Source organism: Rhizoctonia solani, chromosome 13 (assembly GCF_016906535.1).
Source record: "Rhizoctonia solani chromosome 13, complete sequence".
In the NCBI taxonomy this organism is placed as follows: Eukaryota; Fungi; Basidiomycota; class Agaricomycetes; order Cantharellales; family Ceratobasidiaceae; genus Rhizoctonia; species Rhizoctonia solani.
The window spans coordinates 132,205-156,803 of NC_057382.1; the positions used below are offsets into that span (position 1 = coordinate 132,205).

Here is a 24,599-nt window from a genome sequence, read left to right on the forward strand (position 1 = left end):
CTAGCATAATATAACGCAACACATACTTGTCAATGAACAACTTGATATGCAGAATATTATTCAGGCCCAGGTTTACATCAGTTAATTTCATGACTAAAAACCCCTTGATTCCGCTCAAGCTTGGCCAGAAGTCAGCTTCTCAATCCACTCTACGCTCTTCCCCGTCATGGTAAAGTTTTGGCATCCAGTTTCTGTGATCCACAAAACATCCTCGATTCGTACACCGCCAACGCTCTCATACTTGGCCAGAAGCTCGTGGTCAATGTATGGGGACGATCGAACGGGAGCGAGCAGGTGTGGAGAGAAGTAGATACCAGGTTCAACAGTCTGGAAATAGTTAAAATGTAGCTCATTTAAATAAATGTGATACTTACGAGGACCATACCAGTGGCGAGAGGGAGACGGAGGCGTAAATACCTGTAGAACGACGGGTGATCTGCACTTTCAATAGGAATTGTTACGTTCGGACCTAGAGCAAGCAAGGAGGAAGAGGCAGTAACAGCTTCGGGTTTAGATGCTGACGGGACATCATGCACATCGAGGCCAAGTGAATGGCCTACTCCATGAGGGAAAAATGCGCTGGATATTTCCGAGTTGATGATGTCGGCTCCTGGGAGAAAAAATAAGGGTAGTGCGCATCTAACAGGGGTTTGATAAATAACGTACTTTCGCCTTTGAAGAGTCCCAACTCTAGGAATCCATCAATCAACGTCAAATGACATTGAAGTTGAACTTTATCCCTAAAATGAAGCATCATTCAGTCCCAGCGCAGAATGAACGAGTTATGTTCACATACCAGTGCAGGCCAGGTTTCAGAGAATCGATAGCCTCTTCTTGCATTTTCAGGACGAGTTCGTAAATTGCACGAGCTTCTGGAGTGAACTTTCCTCCATTCCCAACCTAAACCGAAATGATTTAATAATTTCAATAATGTCGAACCAATGCGCTCACAGGAGTAGTACGGGTAACTTATTGCGTATGAGCACGGAATAAAAATAGGCTCGATAGAATAACTCACTGTCCGAAGCGTAATTGCGCCACTCACAGCCCGCATCCAGTAAGAGTACTTGTGGCGCAAGTGTTGGCTCATTTCCATGCCCGTTCTGTGTGCCGTTATGCGCATGGGCATGACCGTTCGCGGGCTGCGTAGCCAGATCTTGACGTTCGGAGTTTACAGGGCCCCAGGCGAACGCCCGATCATTGCAGCAATAATGTAAAGTAGCGGCATGCTGAGCCGATGCGACAATAGGCATATATGCTTGATGTACGGCGCTGAAGTTATCCGATCAGTTGACAACTCGGGTGGTAAATCTCGTTCGTGAAATCGTACCCTTCACGCCTACAACTAGCAACAAATATCGCCTCGGCTTCAGCTTCCTTTTCGATCCTCCACTGCCCTGGCATCACGGCCGTAACCTCCTTGGAGCCGGTACTGACCCTTCCTCCAACCTCTTTCACATCCTTTCCCAACACACGCATGATTACTTCATGTGCTCTAGAAGAAATCGCATTTGCTTGACGAATGAGTTCAATTTCATATTCAGTTTTAATGAGACGCGCAGAGTGGAGAGCTGGGAGAAGGTACTTGATCATCGGTGGAGGGTTTGCTCCAGAGGCTGACAGAGCCACGAGCAATGGAGCAGGAAGAGTCGGGAACTGGATGGTCTGTGGCAGGATGTGCACGGCGGTTTCCCTGGTCTTGATAGCACCGGCAACATGTTTATCAAATTCATCCGAGTACGCAAGGATATCGACTTCGTGCGTCGAGCGTGCCGCTTCTAGAGTGGGAGGCGGGGGAGACCACATTGTTTCCAATGGGTCTTCCCTGGGGATGAAAAGTGTCGACTTTACTTCGGGACCATTGGACGCCACGGTAGGAGGGGAGACAGTTATCATCAAGTGGGAATTGGCGACGTCGCATCCAGTTAGGTAGAAAAAGTTTGATTCTTGACGCAGCGGCATTTCACGGTCGGTATCATTACGGAATGGAGTTGTTGATCCGGAAAGAAGGATTATTTGAGTCTAAGTACGATAGTAAGCAGATGATCCGTTGATATACTGAGACATGGGGTAACACCATACCTTCACTCTGTCTCCGTCGGGGAGAAAGCCAAGAAGTTTCTCTATGGTCTTTGTTGTATGAAGTCGAGCTGATAGAGTGGTGATTGATATGGGAGCATCATAAGAGTTCTGGATAAGCTGTACCAGGATAAACGCTCTCTAAAAGCGCAGGATTGCCAAACATCGCTCCTGGATCTTTGGATCGGCGGGCGTGCGTTGCTAGATGAGAAGCTTCGGGATATAAGTGACAAGCGGCAAAAGCGGGAGGATGATTATATCAGACTTTGTTTAGTGGCCAAACGTTTATGAGAGTAAGCAAATCCAATGGTAGATCACCGAATGGAATGGAGATAACGTGAGTGTGGGTGGAATTGTACTGTCAGACGAGTATTTACCCGAGATGCGATGGTTTATAGCTTTCAAGTGGCAACCAATATACTAGCGCTCTTAGAGTTTGTGTTACGGTTGATTGTAATACAACTTCCAGACAGTGGTCGTGGAGGACAGCAGGTCGGCCTATCACGTGTATCAGATCCGCCCGCAGGCGCCCAAGAGCAAGACAAAAATGGGCTGCTGTATTCGTAGAGCGTAACGACACATACATACACGCAAAAGTTCAAACTACACACAACAATACGAAGAGGGGAAATGCAGCTTTAAATCACCAATCATACGAAAAATCCAACGATACTATTGTCATTCACAAGAGCGGCAATAGTGCACACCGCGAATTCACGTAATCACACCACGTAACCGAACCACCCCCAACACCCACCCCATTCCAAAGATGCCTCAAGACAGGAATAAAGTCGGCCCCGCGAAGAATCCATATATGAGTGTTTCGGAAGGATAATAACTTTTGATAAATTAAGGTTCGCTGAGTTTCATATCGCGCTGCGATCCCGGCCTATATTAAAACCACCTCAAGCTGATGAACATGACACATTGAACGCGAACTCACAATCAGACATGGTATAGACAAGTGCACATCCATAGGCGAATCATGTACAACTCTTATCAGCCGAATAATTTGTCTCACAGAAGCTTGTACGCGTCGATCAGACGAATTCACCCCACACATACCCTAAACGAAAATACTCAATGTCGACGTGATAGAATGAACGGATGTTTGAAACATACCATATAAATATAAATAAGAGTAGTATGCCTCCAGCTCTCTTGTATCGCCATCCGAAGTACTACTTCAACAGATTCCTCTCCCCAAATATCAGATATCCGCGGCCGCCATGACAAAGTTTGAGTCTCCAAGTTGGACCAGTCGCTCGCGTGAGTGTGAACATGTCCAATGATATGAATCCATTCGATTGGGATACCATGAAATATTTCCATAGGAAGAGGTGGATATGACACTACCGGGGGATCACCTGGGTCGTATTCCGCCAGTGACCTAACGCCAAGAGCCAAGGAACACATCATGTCATAGAAGACAAACCTCCTAATCTCGTATCGTGAAGTCGAAAGAATTCGAGGGAGTAATATCGTGAGCTGTCCCCCTTTCTCACTCCAAAGTTCGGGGTCGCTTGATACCAACTGTAGAAATAGTGGTAATGCTCGTTTCAGAAAGGCGTATCCTGCGACGGTATCAACAACGAGGAAAGTCAAATAAGCCAACTGAATCATGAGGGAAATGCGTTAGGCGGTTCAAAGCGACAAAAGGTATACCTACTTCTAATAATCCTGTAAGCCGATCTTCTGATTCTTGGAGCGAAGGGCTCGAAGACGCGCGACCCATAACTTGTCGATCGAAGTTGGCAATCCATTTCTTGCAACAATCCGAAGCGGCATCTTTGGGTTTTTCTGTAAGAACTTCAAATACCTTGGCACCGAGGTACATGAATCCAAGCATTTTATTGGAACGCTTCATACGCTGGGCCAAACCACGGCTTATTGGGACAGGAGGTGACCGAAAGAATTTACGGAGGCGATGTGTCTCGTCTGAATGAGATGTTAGATTGTAAGTGCCCCCGCACTGTCAGACTCACATTCGGATAAGATAAATGTGAAATAACTTTCCCGCATCCGCGCGTTTACGTTCAAGGAACGGGGTATCTCAGCTTGAATTACCAGGGGGAGAGTGGCACCTATACCCGGGTCAAATGTTCTCGCTCGAACGAGGCTTTGTGAATGCTCCTGAGGCCACACCCCATCGAATGCTCGAAGTTCCTGAGCCAAAGTTGATAGACCTTGTGGTTTTGAAAGTGACTTGGCCATGAGTTCCAGAGCGCCTGCACTCAGGATCGAGTTTTCGGAGTCGTTAAACGATTCTAGACGTGACTTTGCATCCTCTGAAGGTACATCATCCAAATTTCGGGACAAAGCATTAGGACCGGTGAGTCGACTAGACTGGTTGGATTGATTAACGAACTTGAGGTCCGCAAATCACGATGGTACTGGACAGCTTACTCACCGACTGGTTCTGGACAGCCCGAGTTGCACTCGGTGTTTCCACACACCTTGGCGTTGGGGCAGGGTCATTTATATCTAAGCGCCCGAGTGTCCTTGTTGATCCAAACACTTTCTCCGTTAATGGGCTCTCCAGAGGGTCGTTATCATACCCAAGGCACTTAAACCGGCCCTTGGTACAACGCTCGCAGACCGGTCTAGTCCTATACAGTTCAATCATCAGAATAGCGGTGGCTCGAATTGAAATTAATGCTTACCGGTCGCACTTCTTTCTCCTGGGAAGTTCACTCCGCAAGTCAGACAAGACAGAATCCTCAGTAGATGACATACTAACCTCTGTCGACAAGTGAGACAACTCAGTCCCCTCGGCCCATACGTAGACTTATGTGTTTTCATCGATACTTTCCCCCGCGCTGTAGTTATCGTGTGACCTCTCAGAAATGGAAGCAGTGGGAATCATGACCGTAGTCATGACCAGACTCTAGTTTCATCACGTGTGGGCGCTTGCCCGACACCGAGGAATGGTGGGACCTCAAGCTTGCCGCCTCGGGTGGGACACTTCGAACTCCCAGGGTAGGATTCGAACTCGCTCGCGAAAACACTGCTGGGACATATTCGTCTATTGGGCCAAGAAGATCGTTTGTAACTGCAAGCATAAAATTGAATTCCAATACTTCCCAGTAATATCTACATTGCGCAGAGAGCACTTATATGCACACGCAAAATTTACAATGAGGACTATATCTTTTGCTTCAATCGCTCTGGAAAGTGGTCAAGAAAAATCTATTTCTACAGACAATGATGTCCTAAACCAACGTTAGTTTCCCGCTCTTACCATGTTGAGCCATTCCGTAAAATAAACCTGCCTCGATGCAAATAGAGGCACATTCTTCGGGGTCCTCGGGCACGTTCAAACTTTGACTCGGCTGCCGATCCGTCATCATAGTATTGGAAGCACTTCACATCTCATCTGGACGTAATCGTCCCACACGACTGCGCCGCCATATATAGCGGCACTATGCCACAGAGAATCTAAAACTCGCGCGAAATCTCGGCCTTGAATCGCCCATAACCTGATTCCACTGAAAGACCTGAGCTTTCGGAAAATGAGTGCTCGCTGAGTCTCGTATCGGGCTGATATCCCGGCCTAACAAAGGTTTAGTCAACAAACATAAAAGGGAGTTAGCGAGAACTTACTACGAGGGATGTGATCGAGAAGTGTACGTCCATAGTCGTATCTCCCACCACTTCCATTAATTTGACGATTTGGTACACGGAGGCCTGAACTCTGGCATCATGAGAAGTTACCCCACACATACCCTTTAACACCATCATCAACACAAATTCCTGTGCTTACTCGACCAAGAGACCCACCATATAGATATAAATTAACGTTGCATGTCTCCAGGCTTCCTGTATCGCAGTGCGATATATCAGTTGGTTTGACTCTTCGTACCGAGTATCCGCTCGATTCCATGCCCACGCCCTCATTTCCAGCTCGCGCCAGTCTGCACTCTTAACTTGGGCGCGCCAATTGTGCACCTCGGAGATAATGATAACCATTTCAGCGGGTGCACCCTGCACATCATGAAACCAATCAGCCGAGATGTTTGTCCCAGGTGCGGTTGGCAGTTCCGTCGAGTCGTATTCAGCCTGTGTTGGAACCCCGAGTATGAGCGAATACACGATATCTTGGTACACGAATCTCTGAAGGTCGGCTTGAAATGAGGTCAGGACTGATGGCAGAGATATGCAAAGAAGTCCGTTGCGTTCTTCTTTGGCCCAATGATCTGGGTAATTCGATACAAGGCGGAGGGCGTTGGGCAGCGCGAGACGCAGAGTATTGTACGCCGCAGCAGTGCCGAGGACAATAAGTTGTATGAGACCTAACTAATATTGAAGGTATTGTTATTTTACCTAGGCGTTGTAAGTTAACTTGCCTTACGTGCAGAAGCCCACTCAACCTATCCTCTACCTCTTTCACTGATGGGAACGGGTTCTGGAGCTCTTCTGAGCTTGTTACATGATTCGCGTACCGCGTCACCCACTGGGAGCTCGACTGTATGGCCATTTCCTCTGGTTTTCCTACAAAGGTTTCGAATATCTTAGCTCCAAGGTACATATATCCAAGTCTTCGAGGTCGGCTTAAATTCGCGATGAGGTGTCCCGGTCCTTCCTTAGTGGGAGGTCTGAAAAACTTGAGGATTCGGTGTCTATAATCTGGAAACTGGACTATCCAAAATCCGAAACTACAAGCAAACAGAAAACTTACATTCTCCCAGAATGAACGTCAGGTAGCTCTCCCTCATCCACCTGTTAGCGTTCACCCCACGTGGAATCATCGAAGGCAGCGATAGTCTGATAGCATTATCCGACCCATGGCTTCTTACACCTGGCTCCCAGTCTGCGTCTTGCACTGGATGATGCATCGATGATGCAATGCTCATTAGCGAGCTTTCGGGAGAGCTACGGTCGGTAAGCGAGATGACCGCAGGAGTAAGGTAGTCGTTTATGTCCGACGCCGACACACGCGTCCCGTAGTAAACAACCTTTGCACTCGACTCGGGCTTGATAGACCTCAGTGCACCTTCACGACACGGCGATAGCACTCACAACTGCGTCCCCAAACTCTACTCCGAAGACAAGCGGACGCAAGTTCGCTCCAGAGGTATTCACCACGCGCTCTTCAAGGGACGGTTTGTCGGTTGGGGGCTCGTACGTTTCATCGCCATACCCCAAACACGGAAATGCCCCCTTTGAATTCAAGCACCGCAAGCAAAACGGTCGAGTCTTGTCGCATTTTTTCTTCCTATATAGTCACAAGACAATCATCAGTAACAAACTGTAATTAATTTCAGTCATAAATGACTCAAAGCACTCACCTCTGCCTACACGTCAAGCAGCTCTCAGGTCGGGGGCCAGGGCCGGATTTAGGTTTACTTGGCATCAGCAGATCGTAGTAGACGATCTATATAGCCCAAGAGGGGTGTGCAAGTTGAGTTATATCAGCCTTCGAATGTATGATGATAAGAAGATCGATACATTCGATCAGTTGGAGTCGAGAACAAAGTGTCCAGTAATCACGTGGTTACCTATCATATGCTCAAGAAGCGTCGCTGATGCGACCCTATAGCTTCTATCTTATTCGCCAAGGATACAGAACCGCACAAAATTAGATATATCAAACTTTGGTGCGTATTTTTCTTGATTTGTGGTAAGTCGGCCCCAAATACAATATATGTGTCCTATTTGAACCATTCAAAGAGAGTGTTTCATTCATGCGTGGAGCCTGAATAAGTGCATCAATATCTCTTTATCTATGCTTTACCCGCAACGCGAGCTGCAGGAATCTACTACCAGATGATACACTTCATCGGTGTTGAGTATTGCTTACAAATTTGTCCAATTTTCTTAATAGGTCCATCTCTACGAGTATCCCATGGTTCTGTGAAGACTTTTCAAGCAAGATGATAATTAAGCCAGAATATTTGGGAATCACTCACTGGATGGCTCCAGGTGCTTGGCCAGCGCCAAATTAATGCTGAGACAAATGGTTGGTGCTTGATAGCATGAATCCTTTTTGTAGCTATAGCCTATATACAGGGTCACAATTCTTATGACCAGCCTTTATTTTGCCAACTAGCTACATGGTAAACCCCCAAGGTACGAAAGATCCGCATGCAGAAACACCAAATACGCACCTCGACAGCGCACGGGGGCGAGCTGGGATGCAGATTTACAAAAGGGTTGGTCAGCTTTTACCAACACTCTGCATATAAAGTGTGGTTTTGGCACGCGGAAAACTCATACTTTGGGAGCTCACTGCATACTAATTATAACCATTTTATTTTCGAATTCCTAGAGAATGGTATCCTCTGGTAGCATGCATATATCGATTGATATTATCCTAGTGTCCTTTAGGGTCTTTAACTGCCCATATAGTGCAGGTGTATTCCAAGGGCTTCCTACAGGTGTCATATTGCAATTTTCGCAACGATGTAATGACCATGTTCGTTTGGAACGTCCATTGGTCTATTCACACCGTCTCACCAGGAACTACGAACCATATCATCAAAGTCTGAAAATAGGCATAATACAAAGGTGCTAATGCACACAAGTAGCCCTGGGTACTACCTGAACCAAATGTCGTTAATTTATCATAGTAGGGTGTAGCGAGCGGAAACAGGGGAGCGTGTCAAGCACACAGAAAGAGATTAGTGTATAAATGACAAACGCAAACATACAATATCAGAAGGAGAAGGAGACATACTCCATGCGCTCAGCTGGTGGAGAACATGAGTCAAGGTGTCAATATTGGACAAACAAAATGTGTAGGTGAACAAGACCAAAACCGGCCTCTAATCCCTAGGCTGGTGGGCATCCCCCCCCCCCCGGAAGTTCGATCTCCGTATTCTCATCCAGAAATTGCTCACAAAAACACAGACAAGACATACTCGTCTACCGGGATATGAATATAATCGATAAGCACAATCACAAGGTCAAGTTATGATGCCTCACAATAAGAAAAGTATCTACATTAGTGCAGAGTACAGAACGTGCGTATGGACATATCAAGAGTCTCTATAAATATAGCATTAAATTTATGATGTGGGTAATGTCTTTGCTTTAACCGCTCTGGTGCATATTTCACAAAACGTTCACCCTTACAGACAACAAGATCCTGGAATATTATTTGGCTGTCGTGTTAGGTACCACATTCTTACCAGGCCAAGTGAGCATCCCGTAGAAAAACCGCCCCGATACAAACAGAAGCACATACCTTGGGATCCTTGGCCAATTTCAAACCCCTGGCCCGGCCGCCGATCCATCCTTATATATATGGTATTGGAAGTACCTCGTATCTCTTCTGCACGTAATCATCCCACCCAACTGCAGCACCACATATAGCGGGACCATGCCAAAGATGATTCAAAACCCGCGCGAAATCCGCACCTTGGAGTAACCACACCCTAACTCCACTGTAAGAGTTGAGCTTATTGAAAATGAGCGTGCGTTGCGACTCGTATCGTGCTGCTATGCCAGCCTGAGAAAGATTTAGCTGATTTAAAAGGGCAGATTGACAGGAACCTACAATGATGAGTGGACCTGTCAAATGTCCATTTATATTTGTATCTCCTACCACATCGACCAACTTGATGATTTGGTACACGGAGGCTTGAACTCGTCCATCATGAGAAGTTGCCCCACACATACCCTTCGGCCTTATGATTAATACAGATACCCAAGTATTTAAATAAAAAAACGCACCATGTAGATATACATCAATGTTGCGTGCCTCCAGGCTTCCTGAATCGCGGCGCGATAGATCAGTTGGCTGGACTCTTCGTACCGAGTATCTACCTGGCCCCACGACCATGTCCTCATTTCTAATTCGAGCCAATCCACGATTTTCACTTGAGCTCGCCGACTGTGGACCTCGGAGATAATGATAACCATCTCAGCGGGTGCACCATGCACATCATGAAACCAATCAGCCGAGATGTTTGTCCCAGGTGCGGTTGGCAGTCCCGTCGAGTCGTATTCAGCTAATGTTGGAACTCCAAGTACAAGCGAATACAAGATATCCTGGAATGCGAATCGTTGAATTTCAGTTCGACCCGAGCTAAGGACTGCTGGAAGAGATATGCGGAGAAGTCCATTGCGCTCTTGTCTAGCCCAGAGATCTGGATGGTCTGATACCAGGCGAAGAAAGTTTGGCAGTGCGAGACGAAATGTGTTATAGCCTACCCCGGTGCCGAGGACAATGAATTGTATGAGGGCTAGCTGGTAAACGTGTTGTTATCTGGCCCAAGTGCTATGCGGTAGCTCGTCTTACATTATGTAGCCTACTCAATCTATCCTCTACTTCTTGTGTCGACGGAAACGGGTTCTGAAGTTCTTCTGAGCTTGTTACATCATTCGTGTACCGCGTCACCCACTGTGAACATAATTTTATGGCCACTTCCTCTGACTTTTCGACAAAGGCTTCAAATACTTTAGCTCCAAGATACATGAGCCCAAGTCTTAGGGGCCGATTCAACTGTGCCATAACGAATCCCTGCCCTGTGTTAGTGGGAGGTCTGAAAAACTTGAGGACTCGGTGCCGCTGGTCTAGAAACTGTGCTATTCAAACTTTTGAGACCAGAAGCACAGCACACAAAATCTCACATTCTCCCAGAATGAACGTCAGGTAGCTCTCCCTCATCCACCTGTTAGCGTTCACCCCACGTGGAATCATCGAAGGCAGCGATAGTCTGATAGCATTATCCGATCCATGCCTTCTTACACCTGGCTCCCAGTCGGCGTCTTTCACTGGACGATGCATCGATGATGCAACGCTCATTAGCGAGCTTTCGGGAGAGCCACGGTCGGTAAGCGAGATGAACGCAGGAGTAAGATAATCGTTTATATCTGATGCCGACACACGTGTCTTGTAGTAAGTGACCTTTGCACTCGACTCGGGCTTGATAGACCTCAGTGCACCTTCACGGCACGGCGATGGTACTCACAACTGCGTCCCCAAACTCTACTCCGAAGACAAGCGGACGCAAGTTCGTTCGAGGCAAGTTTGTCGCGCGCTCTTCGAGGACTGGTGCCAGTTTCTTGATCTCTGGCTCGTACGTTTCATCCTCATACCCCAAACACGGAAAAAGTCCCTTTGAATTCAAACACCGTAGACAAAATGGCCGGGTCTTATCGCATTTTTTCTTCCTGAATAACACATCCGAAAGAGTCGTCAGTCATAAATCAGAATTGACCAATGTCATAAATGGGCAAAGGGACCTGCCTTTGTCTACATGTCAAGCAGCTCTCAGGTCGCGGGCCAGGAGCAGATCTATGTTTACTTGGCATGAGTGGATCGTAAGTCAGTGGGCGATCAATATAACCCAAAGAGCGCTTCCGAGTCGAGCTGTATCCCTAGATTTCGTATCTATGATGAGATGATCCACATTCGAGTCGGGTCCTCGATCGTAAGCGTTTAGAACACAAGTGTCGGGTAGTCACGTGGCTGCCTACCCGTAAGCTACAATACATTCGACAAACAGTATACGATGGCAAATACCATACATGGAGCTCATGACTGCGCCCAGATAGGGAGGCTGTCCTATCGCTTGAGCCATTAATGTAATAAATTAGCGCGCTACACGCTACTTGATTTCTCATCAATTCCAATAGGCCAGCTGCGATAACTATCACGTATGAGAGTTGTGTATATGCATAAAATTCCTAGAAATTCAATACGGTGGGACTCGTGCGCCATACCTATGTTCAGATAAAGCGTTCATTGCGTTCTCCACCAATAGTTCATCTTGCTCGATGAATCACGGCGAAATCCAAAAGTACAAAAAGTCCGCGTGAAGTTCAGATTTTAGCCAAGCATTCACGACCCAAAAAAACGTAGAGTCCGCAGTCTAAACGGTATGTATATCCATGAAAATGCCGTTTGATTTTTCCAGAACCTGTAAAAAGCGCGCGCAATTTTTGACATCCAGAAAATCTGCACTTTGGGGATTCACTGTATAATGAGCCCGCAATGTACTCCGATCCTTGTACACGCAAAATCCAACAACACCAGCACCAGGAGACTAAGATGGATGACAAGCACCTTTACACTTTTCAAAGATTCCAGCAATGTGCCCGTAGTAAGCTTATCCGAGCTACCAGACAAGATGATAACACCTTCCTCGCGCCAGTTCTGAGCCCTCGCAACGCGCTCCAACAGTAAAGTTACGAGTGTTGGAAATCCATCAATATTGTAAACCAGAGGGGAAGGGGAGGTGTTTCGCCAATTGCAATATATCAACTTGATGTGTATTCCACTGCATTTCCTTTCGACCAAATGACATGCATCCCAGTGGTCATAAGAAGCCGCAAGGATGGAATGTCATCGCCTCCTGCACATTGCAACCCAGAGTCCAAGGCCAGAATCATGTCCAATCCGAAACTCCAATTTTGACTTCGACCGAGGATATTTGGAGTTTTTGGCACAGCTGCGCTCTCGGCGTGTTTGCTTGGCGATTGCTCGTTGGGGGACTTGACTGGGTATGAGGTTCGAGTTTCGGAGATTGTAACTCGCGTCTCTATAGGGGTAGCTCTCCATTTGATTGGTGCGATCGCCTATACAGGTTGTGGGCCTCCCGAGTTCCGACAACACCCCGGTGCCCCACTGTATTCCCAATTTCCTCTCAGAATCATCCGACACATCCAATCGACAATAAAATGGATGAGAAAAAATATGGATATATGCAACACATTGAACAATCCAACCAATCCAAAGCATTGTAGCAAAAAAAAAAAGAAACCACCTTGATCCTCCAGTATTATACAAATAAGCATAATTCAATCAGTAAACGCAACGTAAAGCGCATCTCGAGCATCATCCACATCAACCAATTTCCTGAACGCTCCATGTCGATTTAATAATTCGCTTGGAGTCCCAAGCTCGGCGAGGTGTCCGGCTTCAAGGACCAAGACCTACAAGAGAACACATTCCATCAGTACCATGTAGATCTACACATGATATGGCTACAGGATACCTTGTCTACGCCTTGGATGTTCCTCAGCGTGTTCGTGATCACAAGGATGGTTGCGTTTGGAAGTGCGCAACGGAGAGATGCGTGGAATTCCGTGTCAGGCGCGTATTCTACCATAAACAGAGATAAGCCCCCGCTCGGCAATGACGAAAGCAATAATAGCAATTAATCAACTGACCAATCGAAGTCGTAGTTTCGTCCACGATGATAAGCTTACTCTGTCTATCATACCAATTTGGCGTCATGTCCCGAACCAAAACACGAATAGTTGCTTACCTCACAACTGCCGCAGCAAATCCTACCCCATACTGAGCACGCGCGCTTATCCTCTTCAGACCAATCTCTAACCCAAATCCGACTAATCCCGCAGTGTTCAGCGCCGCATAGAGCGTCTCGTTTGAATATTGGTGCTGTGGGTCGAGAACGTATCGGACCGTGGCTCGACTGGACGACGAAGCTGCTTGTCCGGTTATTAATGAAATATGGGATGAAAGGATCGTAGGATGAATGGTATGCGTTCCAACACCGCTATTGTAGCCCAAAGTCGTGGTTAGCCCCAGATTGCCAAGAACCAAGAGCAGTGCGCGTACTCAAAGAAGACCTTGCCTTCTGTGGGAATAAACCTTAACAACGCCAATGCCAAGGCATCTTTCCCGCCTAGGCTCCCCGTTTAGTATTCCTCGAAATTTTTTTTCAAGAGTGGTGGGCACAGCACTGACTTGCTAGTTTTCCGACTATACCGATCCTATCCCCCGCTGAAACGCGAAACGAAATATCTTCGATTGTTGGGGGCTCCTGGTCGCTGTATTGGGCCGTCAGGTTCTGGACTACAAGCCGACCTGATGTGGGCCAGTTTGTAGGAGGGGTCTTGTATTTGTTTGTAGGAGAGGAGGACCATGCAAGTATCGGGGTGATAATCGAGGCGATGGCGAGAAAACCGATACGAACCCAGTCGCATATCAGAGTAGCCTTGGACATTTCGCGTCCTGGGAATATTTGGACCCATATATCAACGAGTAAAGCGAGTAGTAGAAGGGGGGTGATGTGCGAATCACAAGCTGCGTTGAATTCGGGACCGAGGCAGAGTGTTAGGAAAGCGAGTAAGGTGGTATATGTCTGCTCAAAAAGATTAGATCGTAACGGGCACTATGGGAGACTGCACATACATAGAAACACGCGAGCGATAGCCGGGTAGACTGTTCCTTGGTTAAGCATAGATTGGTGTGGTGCTGTCGTTTCTTGCGTTTGCCGATTCCATGTCCTGCGAGAGCGCTCGCCACTTGATCCGTTGCCCCCGGCTTAGCATTATCCGGGTTGGGGCAAGATTCGGCCATTCCGAGCATCACGATTGCAAGTAGTAATAGTATCAAGCAAACGCCAAGTCGGAGCACTTTCCAGATATTGATAGATCGCTGGGCGCGAGTCGGACGAGTGGTACTCCGCGTTTTCTTTCGCACGGTACCGCTAGATAATGAGCGCCGGAGATCGAGGTCATGGAGATAGTAGTGAATAAGGAGCACGGCTGCAGACAAGATGGCTGATATGAAGGGTGCGTAAAGAAGTGATTGATAGTCGTCAGAGTGGGAGTCAGTAGGACCAGAATCCTCAAGTACATGTTGGTAGGTCATGCTGCCAGATAGAGGCGCAAGAGGACGCAGCTGCGGTGTAATCATATTTGGGAGTCGAATCAATAGGGCATAGACATAGTGCTGGCAGTGGTCGCGAGAACAAGAACAAGCGTTCGCAAATATAGTGGAACTGATTACGTATGTGACGTGTGTGTTCTTAGTTCTGGTTAGCCAAGGCTTCTCTCCACGTCGAACTAGATGCGCTCGGGCTATCGAGGTCGAAGGGCGAGGAACCTCTGGCTCCAATTGGATACTCTCACAAAGTCTCTGGTGTGCTTAGTCATCTGGCGCCAAGGTTCAAATTCATTGGCAATTGGCCTAAAAAGAACTCCCGCGGTCGGGTTGGAATTTTCCCCAGCACGGCGCCACGCTCTCATGGATGTGGAGGCTCACTAAGCCTCAGGTGGCGATGACCGGACACCCGAGAAGCGCCGTCGTGACAACTCTTTCGTTATGCAATGATGTATCGCGCGAGTCGCGTACGAGTACTTCCGACGCTCTTATTGCAGCCTCTACTCTACCACATCCCCCGATACTGTATCTTTATTTTTACTCATGAAGCACACCCCCGGGCCCTTGCCTTCCAGCTGTTTAACTTGCCGTCAACGGTTAGTCACTGCATATGTGCTGCGGACTGAAGTTTACGAGCTCTCTGACCTATCAAATCACTAGACGAAAGAAATGCGACAAAAATCGCCCTGCTTGCGACAGGTGTCTAGTTGGAGGCTTCAGATGTCTTGGATACGACCATATACCAACTTCATCCAATCCCAAGCAGCCCAGGGCCTCCACCTCCAAGCAAGCTGCCACTAGCTCATTACGAGCACCCAGTATTCGAGATCCCAAAAACAGACTAGGATCGCCAGGATACAACTCTTACAGACACTCCTCAACGGATAGTGGGACATCCGACACGGGCGACTTGTCCCCGAGGCAACTCAGCAGCATGCACACAACTCCCGCGGCCCGTGCAGTAAGTCCAATCCGGCCTCGGTCTTCCTTACTGGCATAGGGTTTGTCATACTCATACTCACCCGAACTTTCTCAGCCGTCTTGTACATCAGCCTTCCCCATGCCGAGGCCTGTTTCTGCGCAATCGCCTCAAAGGGTTACCCAAGCCGGCTATTTGTCATCGCCAATATCATCTGAATGCCCTCGAAGCTCGATGGCCCTTGCTCCCAAGACTGTATTTGGCCCCCCTCGACCGCCGGTAATAGAATCTAGCCCCGTGGAGCTACAAGAGCTCCCAAATGAAACCTGGGCGCAGCCCTTGTTCTCCATGATCGATACCTATGGAGGATCATATAATCCTTCATTTGTGTTTAACCTTCCTCCGACCATATCCCCGAACCCTTTATTCTCAGGACAAATCATCGATTTCATTTTGGCTCAATGTGAGATAGCCTTCCTTTCCCCCTGACTGGCGTGCCGCTTTGCTGCGTTACTAACCAAAATAACGTTAACAGATGAACCTGTATTGGAGATGGTATTTTTCCGACCAACCCGGGAAATGCTCGACTTTGCACGACAAAAACTTATCGTGCGGTTACAAGAGTCCAACCTGACACATTGGTCAATGTACATCGGAGCGCGCATCTTTCAAGCGTTGATGAAATACGGGAAACGGGCTGATCTACGGTTTCTCGAGAAATGTGTGCAGAGAATGGGAGAACATGTTTGTTCCCAAACTACGAGGGATGGGTCATTAACTGGAGCGTTACATGCCCTGTCTGGAGGACTAGAAGTAAGTGCTTCACATTGTCCGCCAGATTACCCCAATCAGTAATAAACCTCCGAAAGCTTGTTTTCTTGGATTATATGACATCTAATAGTCGTTCAGGATACCAACTTTTCAAACAACTCGTGCCTTCGTTCATACGTGCGGCCGAAACTCTCCCATCATACCTTTGCTCTCAAAAGATATCGCTAGTCGAAGCATTTACATCCACAAACTACGAACTCGGTCGGTTCGTATTCATCGACGCGGTCACATCTTTTATCCTCGGCGTTGCCCCCACGATCGCCTACGACACCACGATGCCTGTCGTTCGAACTCCAATCGAGTGCAACGGACTTCCGGGGTCTATACACCCTACCGAGTGGATGCATGGGTCTCCCATCGAGCTTACGGCGCTCATCATCAAAATTAGCCTCTGGCGGGCCAAGCACCCAGATATCCAATGCGCCCCCGAGTCGACCTGGAAACCGCTCGAGATTGAAGCGTGGGCCTGGGCACCGAGGGTCGCCAGCCCGGGCGCCCTCAACGAGCCGAATCAGATGGTAATCAGGATGGCTGTACAAGAAGGATGGCGCCACGCTGGATTGATTTACCTTTACATGGTGAGACTTCAGCTCTTTACCTCTCTCTTTAAGCTTTGGCTGAATGAAATGGATTTGGCGATGTAGGGAATGTGTGGATGTATGAGCGACGATCCGCGCGTCCAGGCCTCGGTTCGCCAAATCGTACAGCTGTTACAGATTCTCCAGCCCGATCTGACTACGAGGTCCCATTACTTCATTCCTTGCCTTATTGTACGATATCTCGCCTGCTTTCTTTCATATCTCGCTCGTTACTAAGAAAATCTTTATTCATAGGCTTCTATATGCACACCCTCTGAGAAACACCGCACAGAGCTGCGTAATGCGTTTGTCAAGGTCGAGGAGCACTTGCCTTGGCTCTTCCGAGCGCTCGATTACAGGAATCTGGTCGACCATTTATGGCACGGTGCTGCGGCAGGTGGGAAGCCTGTCAGGTGGGAGGATTATATTAACTCGAGGAGGGCAGTTATGCCTATTGATTAATTGCGAAGGACGAAGTTTAAATCTGGGTTTATTATCTTATTCTATTGGTATACGTTATGTGTGTATAGTATTGTTACAATATACCTTTCAATGGGGACTATATTGCGTTACAAGCCGCGTGCTAACAACAGTGGCTCGACACACACTCTGGTAGAGTTAGGTATTGACGTAAGTGCTATTATTAAACCATGATCGGCAACGGGCAACTTGGCCCGAATCACTGACTCCAGCGTGCCGAGAGTTTCAAGTTTGTCAGAGAGACAAAGATTCGACAAATTAATACTCAAAGGACGTTCGTGTCTCCCGGACTACCAACGATTACCTCTCGATACTTGTGGAGAGAGAAAGAGAGTTAACGTTGTCCAGCACGTAGCAAGAGGCAGCCCCCACTTGTAACCCGCCTTGGCTCAACTCAATCCATAGCTCGCAATTCCTCTCAATTATCTAGAGAATAAATTCAACAAGGAAAGACCGTTTTGTAGCCGATGTCCGAGCTCCGTAACTGTCCCTGGTATATAACCTATCACGGTCTATAGAGTTCCGTAACTGAAGTTGTGAGCAATTTCTCTCAATTGTAAGTCTTCGTTTGTTTCGTTTTCGTGCAAAGTACTATACATAAAACACCGGATCTATTCTTTATCCATAAGTTGCTGCTTATATATGAGTGCTTCAGTCACGCTATTCGACGACCCGCCCTTACATATAGCTCTGTGTACCGCATACACCTACTAGCTATGACGTAATTCTTCACTACGCGTCCAATATTAATGCTATAAAACCGCTAATCTGGACGATATAAGTGTATGGTCGGCAGGTTTTGATCGAATCGTAGACTCTAATGGTTAATTGTCAAATTCGACCACATCGCGTACCATGAGTTATGCTTACGAGCTTTACGACCCGTCGTACCTCCGGGTGGGAGTGGTCGGCGTTGTGTTCTCCTGGCTCGCAGACGGGGTAGTGTGCTTGCCTGGGCCTCGTTCCTCGGCCACAGGCAAGCACACTACCCCACCCGCTCACCTCCATTGGCGCTTAAACTGTGGTGGACCCTAGTCAGCTGTCAAAAATGTCTCTGTGCTGAGTCAGCTTTCCCACGGCTTCCCTCGCGTTAATAGATAAAATAAAATAATTGGGTAGACCCAAGCACAGCAAGTTCATTGCAATTCCTCCCATTAATTAGCACAGATAGCTATACTACATATGTGAATGAATCATAATCTAAATAAAAACTAGAGTGATCAACAATCGATAGCGAAAAAGGGCTAAAAAACCGGCGTCTGTCCTTCAGCTACTGGTAAGACTGCTCTTCTTGACCGAGTATAGTCGTTCCAAGTTGTTGCTCTGCCGTTTTTCGCTGCACCATGCCAAAGGTGCTCGAGCACCGCTGTAAAGTCTGAACTTCGAAGAACCCACATCTTGGTCGCTCTCATCGAGGAAAGTTTCTCTTCAACTAGTCCTCGTTGTGATTCCTGCCGAGCACACGTTCCGACCTGCGTGGAAGGTTAACATTGATACCGTATAAATTTATGACCGATACTTACGATTAAACAAGGAACAAATAAGTGGCGATCAAATGAGTCAGTGTGCTTTACTGTTCCAACGAGCCTAGTTATTTGGTTTGCCGACGAGTTGACTCGGGGGTCCGCCGAATTTACCCCGCATATGGCCTGTTGGCGTCAGATATTTGGCATAAATAGTAGTAAAAGTTTAAATTTACCATATAGAGATATATCAACATTGCATGTCTCCAACTCTCTTGCACAGCTAATCTCGCTACAACATCCCTGGAGTCATTCGTCGATTCCGACACGGGTTCCCACTCCATCAACTCCCTCTCTATGCCCTTCCACTGGTTCAAGCCACTTTGACCTCCCGCGGAAAACCGTAATTTGTTTATTCGTGCGCATTGAATGACAAACTCCTGGGGACACCCCCAAATCCATTCCATCTGAAACCGTGAATGACTTGCTTGCCCTGTGATGTCGTAAGGTAGGAAAGTTGAGGTCCCCAATACCATGGCTACAATATTATCCATCCATATGAAGTTGAAGATTTCATATTTCGCACATGACATAACTTGCGAAATGGATATTAGTCCAGATTTAGTCCATATCTCAGGATGTCGGTAGGCCAGACGAAGAAGAGTGGGAGTGGCCTTTTGAATAAGTTCATATCCAGCAGCATTATTAGACGTCATAAATTTGAAGCCTGCTAACTGAAATTCATTCGACTTGGCGCTGGAGAAAAAAGTATCAAACCTGACATACATCAATAGTGCCAGCTAATCGCCCCTCAATATGCGACTGGTCGTCTGCATTGTTCGATACTGCGCAAATGTGGGAGTACAATCGGTCGGTAAGATTTGAATACACGGTCCAGTTTGTGTCGTCAAAATTGTCGATCAAGGCCTGAATTATCCTAGCCCCAAGGACATGACCGAGAATGTGATTACCGAACTCCGAAGGCGGAGAATAATTCCCTCCCGGAGTTCAGGCGGGGGCATTTTGAACGCAATCTTGTCAACAAACCGAACGTCTAGTGTCAATTTCAGTAACATTCAGCTAGTTTGAGATTTTAACAGCTTACACTGGCTAAGAATAAACGGTAAAGTATTACTCTCTATTTGACGGTCAAGTGCCAGTGTTCTGGACTTAGTTAAAGACAATGTTGATAGGGAACTTTTGCGGCTGGAGTAGCGTGGACTGTTATCTGGGCGCTTTGAGCACCTAGTTTGATGCCATGAAGAGCTTCGTACACTTACTTGAAGCACCCCAGCTCGGGGTCGATACAATAGCTGAAACAGCCCCCCGGAGAACTCTAGGAGCACTATTCAGTGACCTGTCAAATGGGCGGAGAAGGTCTGGAGGCTCCCAAGACGGAAATACGGGTGAAGGTGCTCGAATAGGAGGATCTGGACCAGAGCAAAACAAACCATCGCGTATGCAAAGGTTACATATAGGTTCGGCTCTATCGCAGACTTTACCCCTACGAAAGCCGGATAAGTACTCGTCAATCGTAATCAACGGTAGCGATATTAGACGAACATACTTACCTCTCTAGGCAGTTTTTGCAACTATGGCCCCCGGCATCTTGCATGTGGCTGTAAATCATACAACCAGCGTACTATATACGCCTAGTCTATAAATGGCATAAGAACTCAGATCGAGTAACCTCGCCCTAAACAAGAGTGATGACTCCCGCTGTAGATGGGATCAACTCGGTTCGAGTGCTGACTAAATTTCGAGTAGGGAATAGGCAGACTTCAAATATCCACAGATCACCGGAGTTCCAAAGGGCTATCTTAACGACTTTATCAGGCGAATTCGGGCACAACTCCACAAACGCTCGCCGTGGTTCGCCTTGACGATGAGGTTACATCAAATTACGTGACATTTGCCTTTGCACTCGATTACGTTATCTAAGACCACCATAAAGAGTTTTAGAATTTCCCCATCTCACACGTACATGGAGGGATGCTATGAATGGTTTTAGTCTAATAGAGAGTTTTACCATATTGTTCACTGTATCTGTCTTGGGTTCTCTTCGAGGAGTATACGGTGAAGTGACAAGCTGTTATTCAATTTACATGATGCTGATGTTAACAACCAATCTCCAGTACAATTCAGTCAGCGTGTAACGTTACGGTATCATACGTTTCCTTATTTGCCTCATTTATCGTTACTGAACGTATCACCATCCTTACCAAGTCCTGTATAGTACCGCGGCGCCTTTTAAGGCCCGCGTACCCGAAATGTTTATGTACTGTTCTTTCTCTTGCATCAATCAAGTGTTTGTGAATTTGTCAGTTAGTCTTGATATTAAGATTGCGATAAGTCCATCAACATCCGATCTACGGAGTTCTACACAGCGATAGAGTAAAAAGGGAGGGGTGAACTCCCCCCCTCCCCCGGCGCCTCAATACTAGGTCATTTAATAACCATCGACATGAAAAGACGCCTTCCGAGAACGAACATAATCATTTCATGTGATTGGGCGCCCACCTTTTGCGGCGCCGAGCCATAAATGCTGGAGCACACGCACGAAATCTGACATCTTAAGAATCCATATCCGATCATGAGGCCGAAAAACTAGAATTTGTAGGATGCTCTGGCGCTGCGACTCCAGATGTGCGCAAGCTCCAGCCTGAACAAACCCTGGGTTAACTATCTTAAACCCTCCAGAGCCATAACTTACAAGGATGGCAGGGGCAAACATATGGCGTTCATATAGCTTTGGACCTTTCACAACATGAGAAAGTTGAATGATCTGCTTGACCGAGGACTGCACTTTGGGGTCCATCGAGGTAACCCCGCCCACGCCCTGGTTCAGGAGCAACGCATTAATGAACACAGCAGTAATCGTTTTGGTCTCACCACTTACCATATTCAGATAAATTAGATGCGCGTGTCTCCAGCCCTCTATGACCGCTAGTCGTGTAATGGCATCTCTCGAGAGGTCGGTTTGGTCAATGACCGGCCCCCATTCTTGAATTGCTGATTCTATGGGTCGGCAGTCTATTTGGGGCGAATGGCTATTGTACTGTTTGGTGGTCAACCGCATTGCACTAATGCTTGCAAACCAAGAAATAAATTCTTGTGGGCATCCGTTGAAATATTCCATAAGATTTTTTGAGCATAGTTTCTCCGATGCATCAATGGTAGTATCATAGTGCAGAAGTGGGGTTGTTCCAAGAAGCGTCGAAGACATAACGTCGACCCAGACGAAGTAACATAGCTCTATAACTCCGAGAGACAGTATTTTTTGTACAGAAATTCTGCCTTGTGGGGGCGCTGTTCTTCTCAAGAATGTGTAGCCAGACGTATTGTTAGAGACAACAAACTTGTAAGCCGTGAGCTAGAACTGGATTAACTCGAGAATCATCTGACAGGGATGCAACTTACTTCGATGGCTGCGGTGAGTCGGCCTTTAGCACAGATCAAGCTTGAAGCCTCGTCTGGCATGGTGCAAACCTGCCAGTAAAGCTTATTGATTGATATCTCAAGTGTCGCCCAGTCAATATTGACTTTGTGGTCCAGCAATGACTGAATTACTCTGGCGTCCAAAGTCATTAGCAAGACTGTGACATCTGATTTTGAAAATCGATTCATAAAAAGGCTACCATTGATGGATGTGGGTTACCAAATGATATGGAATGTATTACGCAGGTATCTGATTATGAAATAAGTGTTGAATATGCGGCAAAATATTGAAAGATACAGACACTGGTAGCGTATGAATGGAAACGCGTAGCTTACAGTATGGAGATCAGGAGGTATGCTTTTTGGTATCATCAAGTGTTCATGCGGAATCTCGAATTAACCCTTTTATAGTCAGCAAGTTGCCTTTTATATTCTCCAGCCTCAGTTAGCAACTTGCTTCCCTTTTGAGTATATTTGATTACTGCTTAATTTCCCTATCTATAACAGTATACGTGTGTGTCTACAACATATCATCACCGCCTTTAGTGATTTCCTCCCTGTACTTAGATAGCATGTTGCTACCTTACATAGCTTGCCCACTGTAGATAGGTAGTTAATCACCATAGGTAGCACCCTTGTTGCCTTACACAACTTACATTTTGTACTTGCCAGCCATAAGCGTCATCCCCCCCCCCCCACTTGGTCCCAGACAACGTCTAGGACATACACTTGTGCCCAAAAAGATTGAGCCACGTGAGCTCAAATCAATGACGCTCACGCGTCACCCGCACAATTGAGAATTCGTTTACAATGTAATAGTAAATTATGTAGATACAGTAGTATAGAACATATGCACAAAGTTTTAGATCAAAACTAAGTCTCCTTGTGGAGATATGCGTGAGCGAAATTTTGGGCTGGCTCATTCTTTTTGATCACTTTATATAAGCTACTTGGTCCTCCCTCATCGAGTGCCATTTACCACCCCTTTTTACGCTTGAATACCTGCCAAAAGTGCGCAAATGGCTTGATACACTAGTCCCGAGACTAAGGCTCAGATAATTGCGCTGAAAAAGCTCAAATACTCAGATCGGGCTATTGTTCAGCTTTTGCAACCTCAGACCAAGGTCTCTCACGCAACTGTTGGTTGTATCTGGGCCAAGTATGGACTTACTGACCGCCCACTTGATCGACACGATCCCATTCCTGGGCGCCCACAAAAATTAACCCCCAGCGACGTCAGATTTGCCGCTTTGGCCCTAGCTTGGAGTAGAGTACCAACAGCAGCAAATATTAGACGGCAGTACTTCCCTGCCGTTGGGTCCTCTACCCTCCGCCGCTACCTCCGAGAGCTGGGTTTACGGCCGTACAAACGCCGCCGAGTACCCCTGCTCACTTATTGGCATAGAAAAGCCCATTGCGCGTGGGCCCACAGTCAATTATTCTGGCCACAATCACGCTGGGACAACATTGTCTTCTTGGACAAAGTCCGAATCAAGTTATTTGGGGCCGACAGCGGCCAATATTACTGGAGGCGGCCTAGTGAGTCCCCGTATAATCCCCGATACACCAAAAAGACAATATCTCATGGTGGCGGGGGTATCTTCATTTGGGGGTGCATTACCCGAGAGGGAGTCGGGCAATTGTACCTTATACAACGCAAGCTGAACGCCCCGGGATACATTGAAATCCTTGGGGACGCCTTCTTTGGAACCCTCGCCGACTATAAAATCACCCCGTTTGACATTACATTCCAGCACGACCAAGATCCGAAGCATACAGCCAGGCTGACACAACGTTGGCTTGCCAGTTGGGGCGTAAGCGTCCTCCCATGGCCGTCAAAAAGCCCGGATTTGAATATAATCAAGAACGTCTGGTGGCATCTGAAGGAGCGCGTGCGTACTCACCGACCTCCCGCTTTGAATAAGGAAGAATTATGGAAAATAGTGAGGGACGAATGGAAACAAATTTCCCTGAAATATATTGGCAATTTGTATGATTCATTACCGCGTCGAGTACAAGCTGTGTATTTAGCTAAAGGTGGAAACACCAAATACTAAAATTTGTATCCAAATTATTCAGTTTTGCATGTCATTTTGGGTGCATGCATGCAGTTGCAGGTGCAATTTGAAAATGCTCAAAAAGAATGGGCCAGCCCAAAAATTTCGCTCACGCGTATCTCCACAAGGAGACTTAGTTTCGATCTAAAACTTTGTACATATGTTCTATACTAC

The 24,599-nt window shown here is 47.0% G+C and overlaps 4 protein-coding genes across 4 annotated transcripts; 2 read left to right on the forward strand and 2 right to left on the reverse strand.

Annotated features, from left to right (window-relative positions):
- Nucleotides 1-114: 114 nt before the first annotated feature.
- On the reverse strand, nt 115-14,692 carry RhiXN_06912 (Metallopeptidase family M24; the record flags this gene model as incomplete). Its single annotated transcript, XM_043326728.1, has 39 exons — nt 115-327; nt 375-610; nt 667-740; nt 797-900; nt 952-968; nt 1,019-1,272; nt 1,331-2,022; nt 2,083-2,150; nt 2,206-2,280; nt 2,691-2,715; nt 2,837-2,968; nt 3,023-3,145; nt 3,202-3,693; nt 3,749-4,017; nt 4,065-4,425; nt 4,490-4,688; nt 4,743-4,821; nt 4,949-5,131; nt 5,321-5,411; nt 5,462-5,632; nt 5,683-5,805; nt 5,860-6,375; nt 6,431-6,705; nt 6,758-7,052; nt 7,099-7,294; nt 7,368-7,453; nt 9,341-9,529; nt 9,578-9,700; nt 9,754-10,269; nt 10,322-10,596; nt 10,654-10,948; nt 10,995-11,196; nt 12,839-12,960; nt 13,023-13,129; nt 13,198-13,241; nt 13,296-13,547; nt 13,610-13,676; nt 13,739-14,135; nt 14,186-14,692. The coding sequence occupies 39 exons, from the start codon at nt 14,690-14,692 to the stop codon at nt 115-117; spliced, it is 8,445 nt and encodes a 2,814-aa protein (XP_043185200.1).
- A 510-nt stretch (nt 14,693-15,202) lies between these two features.
- RhiXN_06913 (Fungal specific transcription factor domain) lies at nt 15,203-17,449 on the forward strand (the record flags this gene model as incomplete). Its single annotated transcript, XM_043326729.1, has 7 exons — nt 15,203-15,255; nt 15,320-15,620; nt 15,696-16,041; nt 16,114-16,391; nt 16,448-16,987; nt 17,054-17,179; nt 17,243-17,449. 7 exons carry the CDS (start codon nt 15,203-15,205, stop codon nt 17,447-17,449), a joined length of 1,851 nt encoding a protein of 616 aa, XP_043185201.1.
- Nucleotides 17,450-19,862: 2,413 nt separating this feature from the next.
- On the reverse strand, nt 19,863-22,410 carry RhiXN_06914 (Fungal specific transcription factor domain; the record flags this gene model as incomplete). The annotated part of the gene is made up of 7 exons (XM_043326730.1): nt 19,863-19,984; nt 20,036-20,158; nt 20,211-20,434; nt 20,915-20,925; nt 21,644-21,769; nt 21,830-22,303; nt 22,351-22,410. 7 exons carry the CDS (start codon nt 22,408-22,410, stop codon nt 19,863-19,865), a joined length of 1,140 nt encoding a protein of 379 aa, XP_043185202.1.
- An 851-nt stretch (nt 22,411-23,261) lies between these two features.
- On the forward strand, nt 23,262-24,425 carry RhiXN_06915 (Transposable element Tcb2 transposase; the record flags this gene model as incomplete). Its single annotated transcript, XM_043326731.1, has 3 exons — nt 23,262-23,265; nt 23,315-23,379; nt 23,424-24,425. 3 exons carry the CDS (start codon nt 23,262-23,264, stop codon nt 24,423-24,425), a joined length of 1,071 nt encoding a protein of 356 aa, XP_043185203.1.
- Nucleotides 24,426-24,599: the final 174 nt, after the last annotated feature.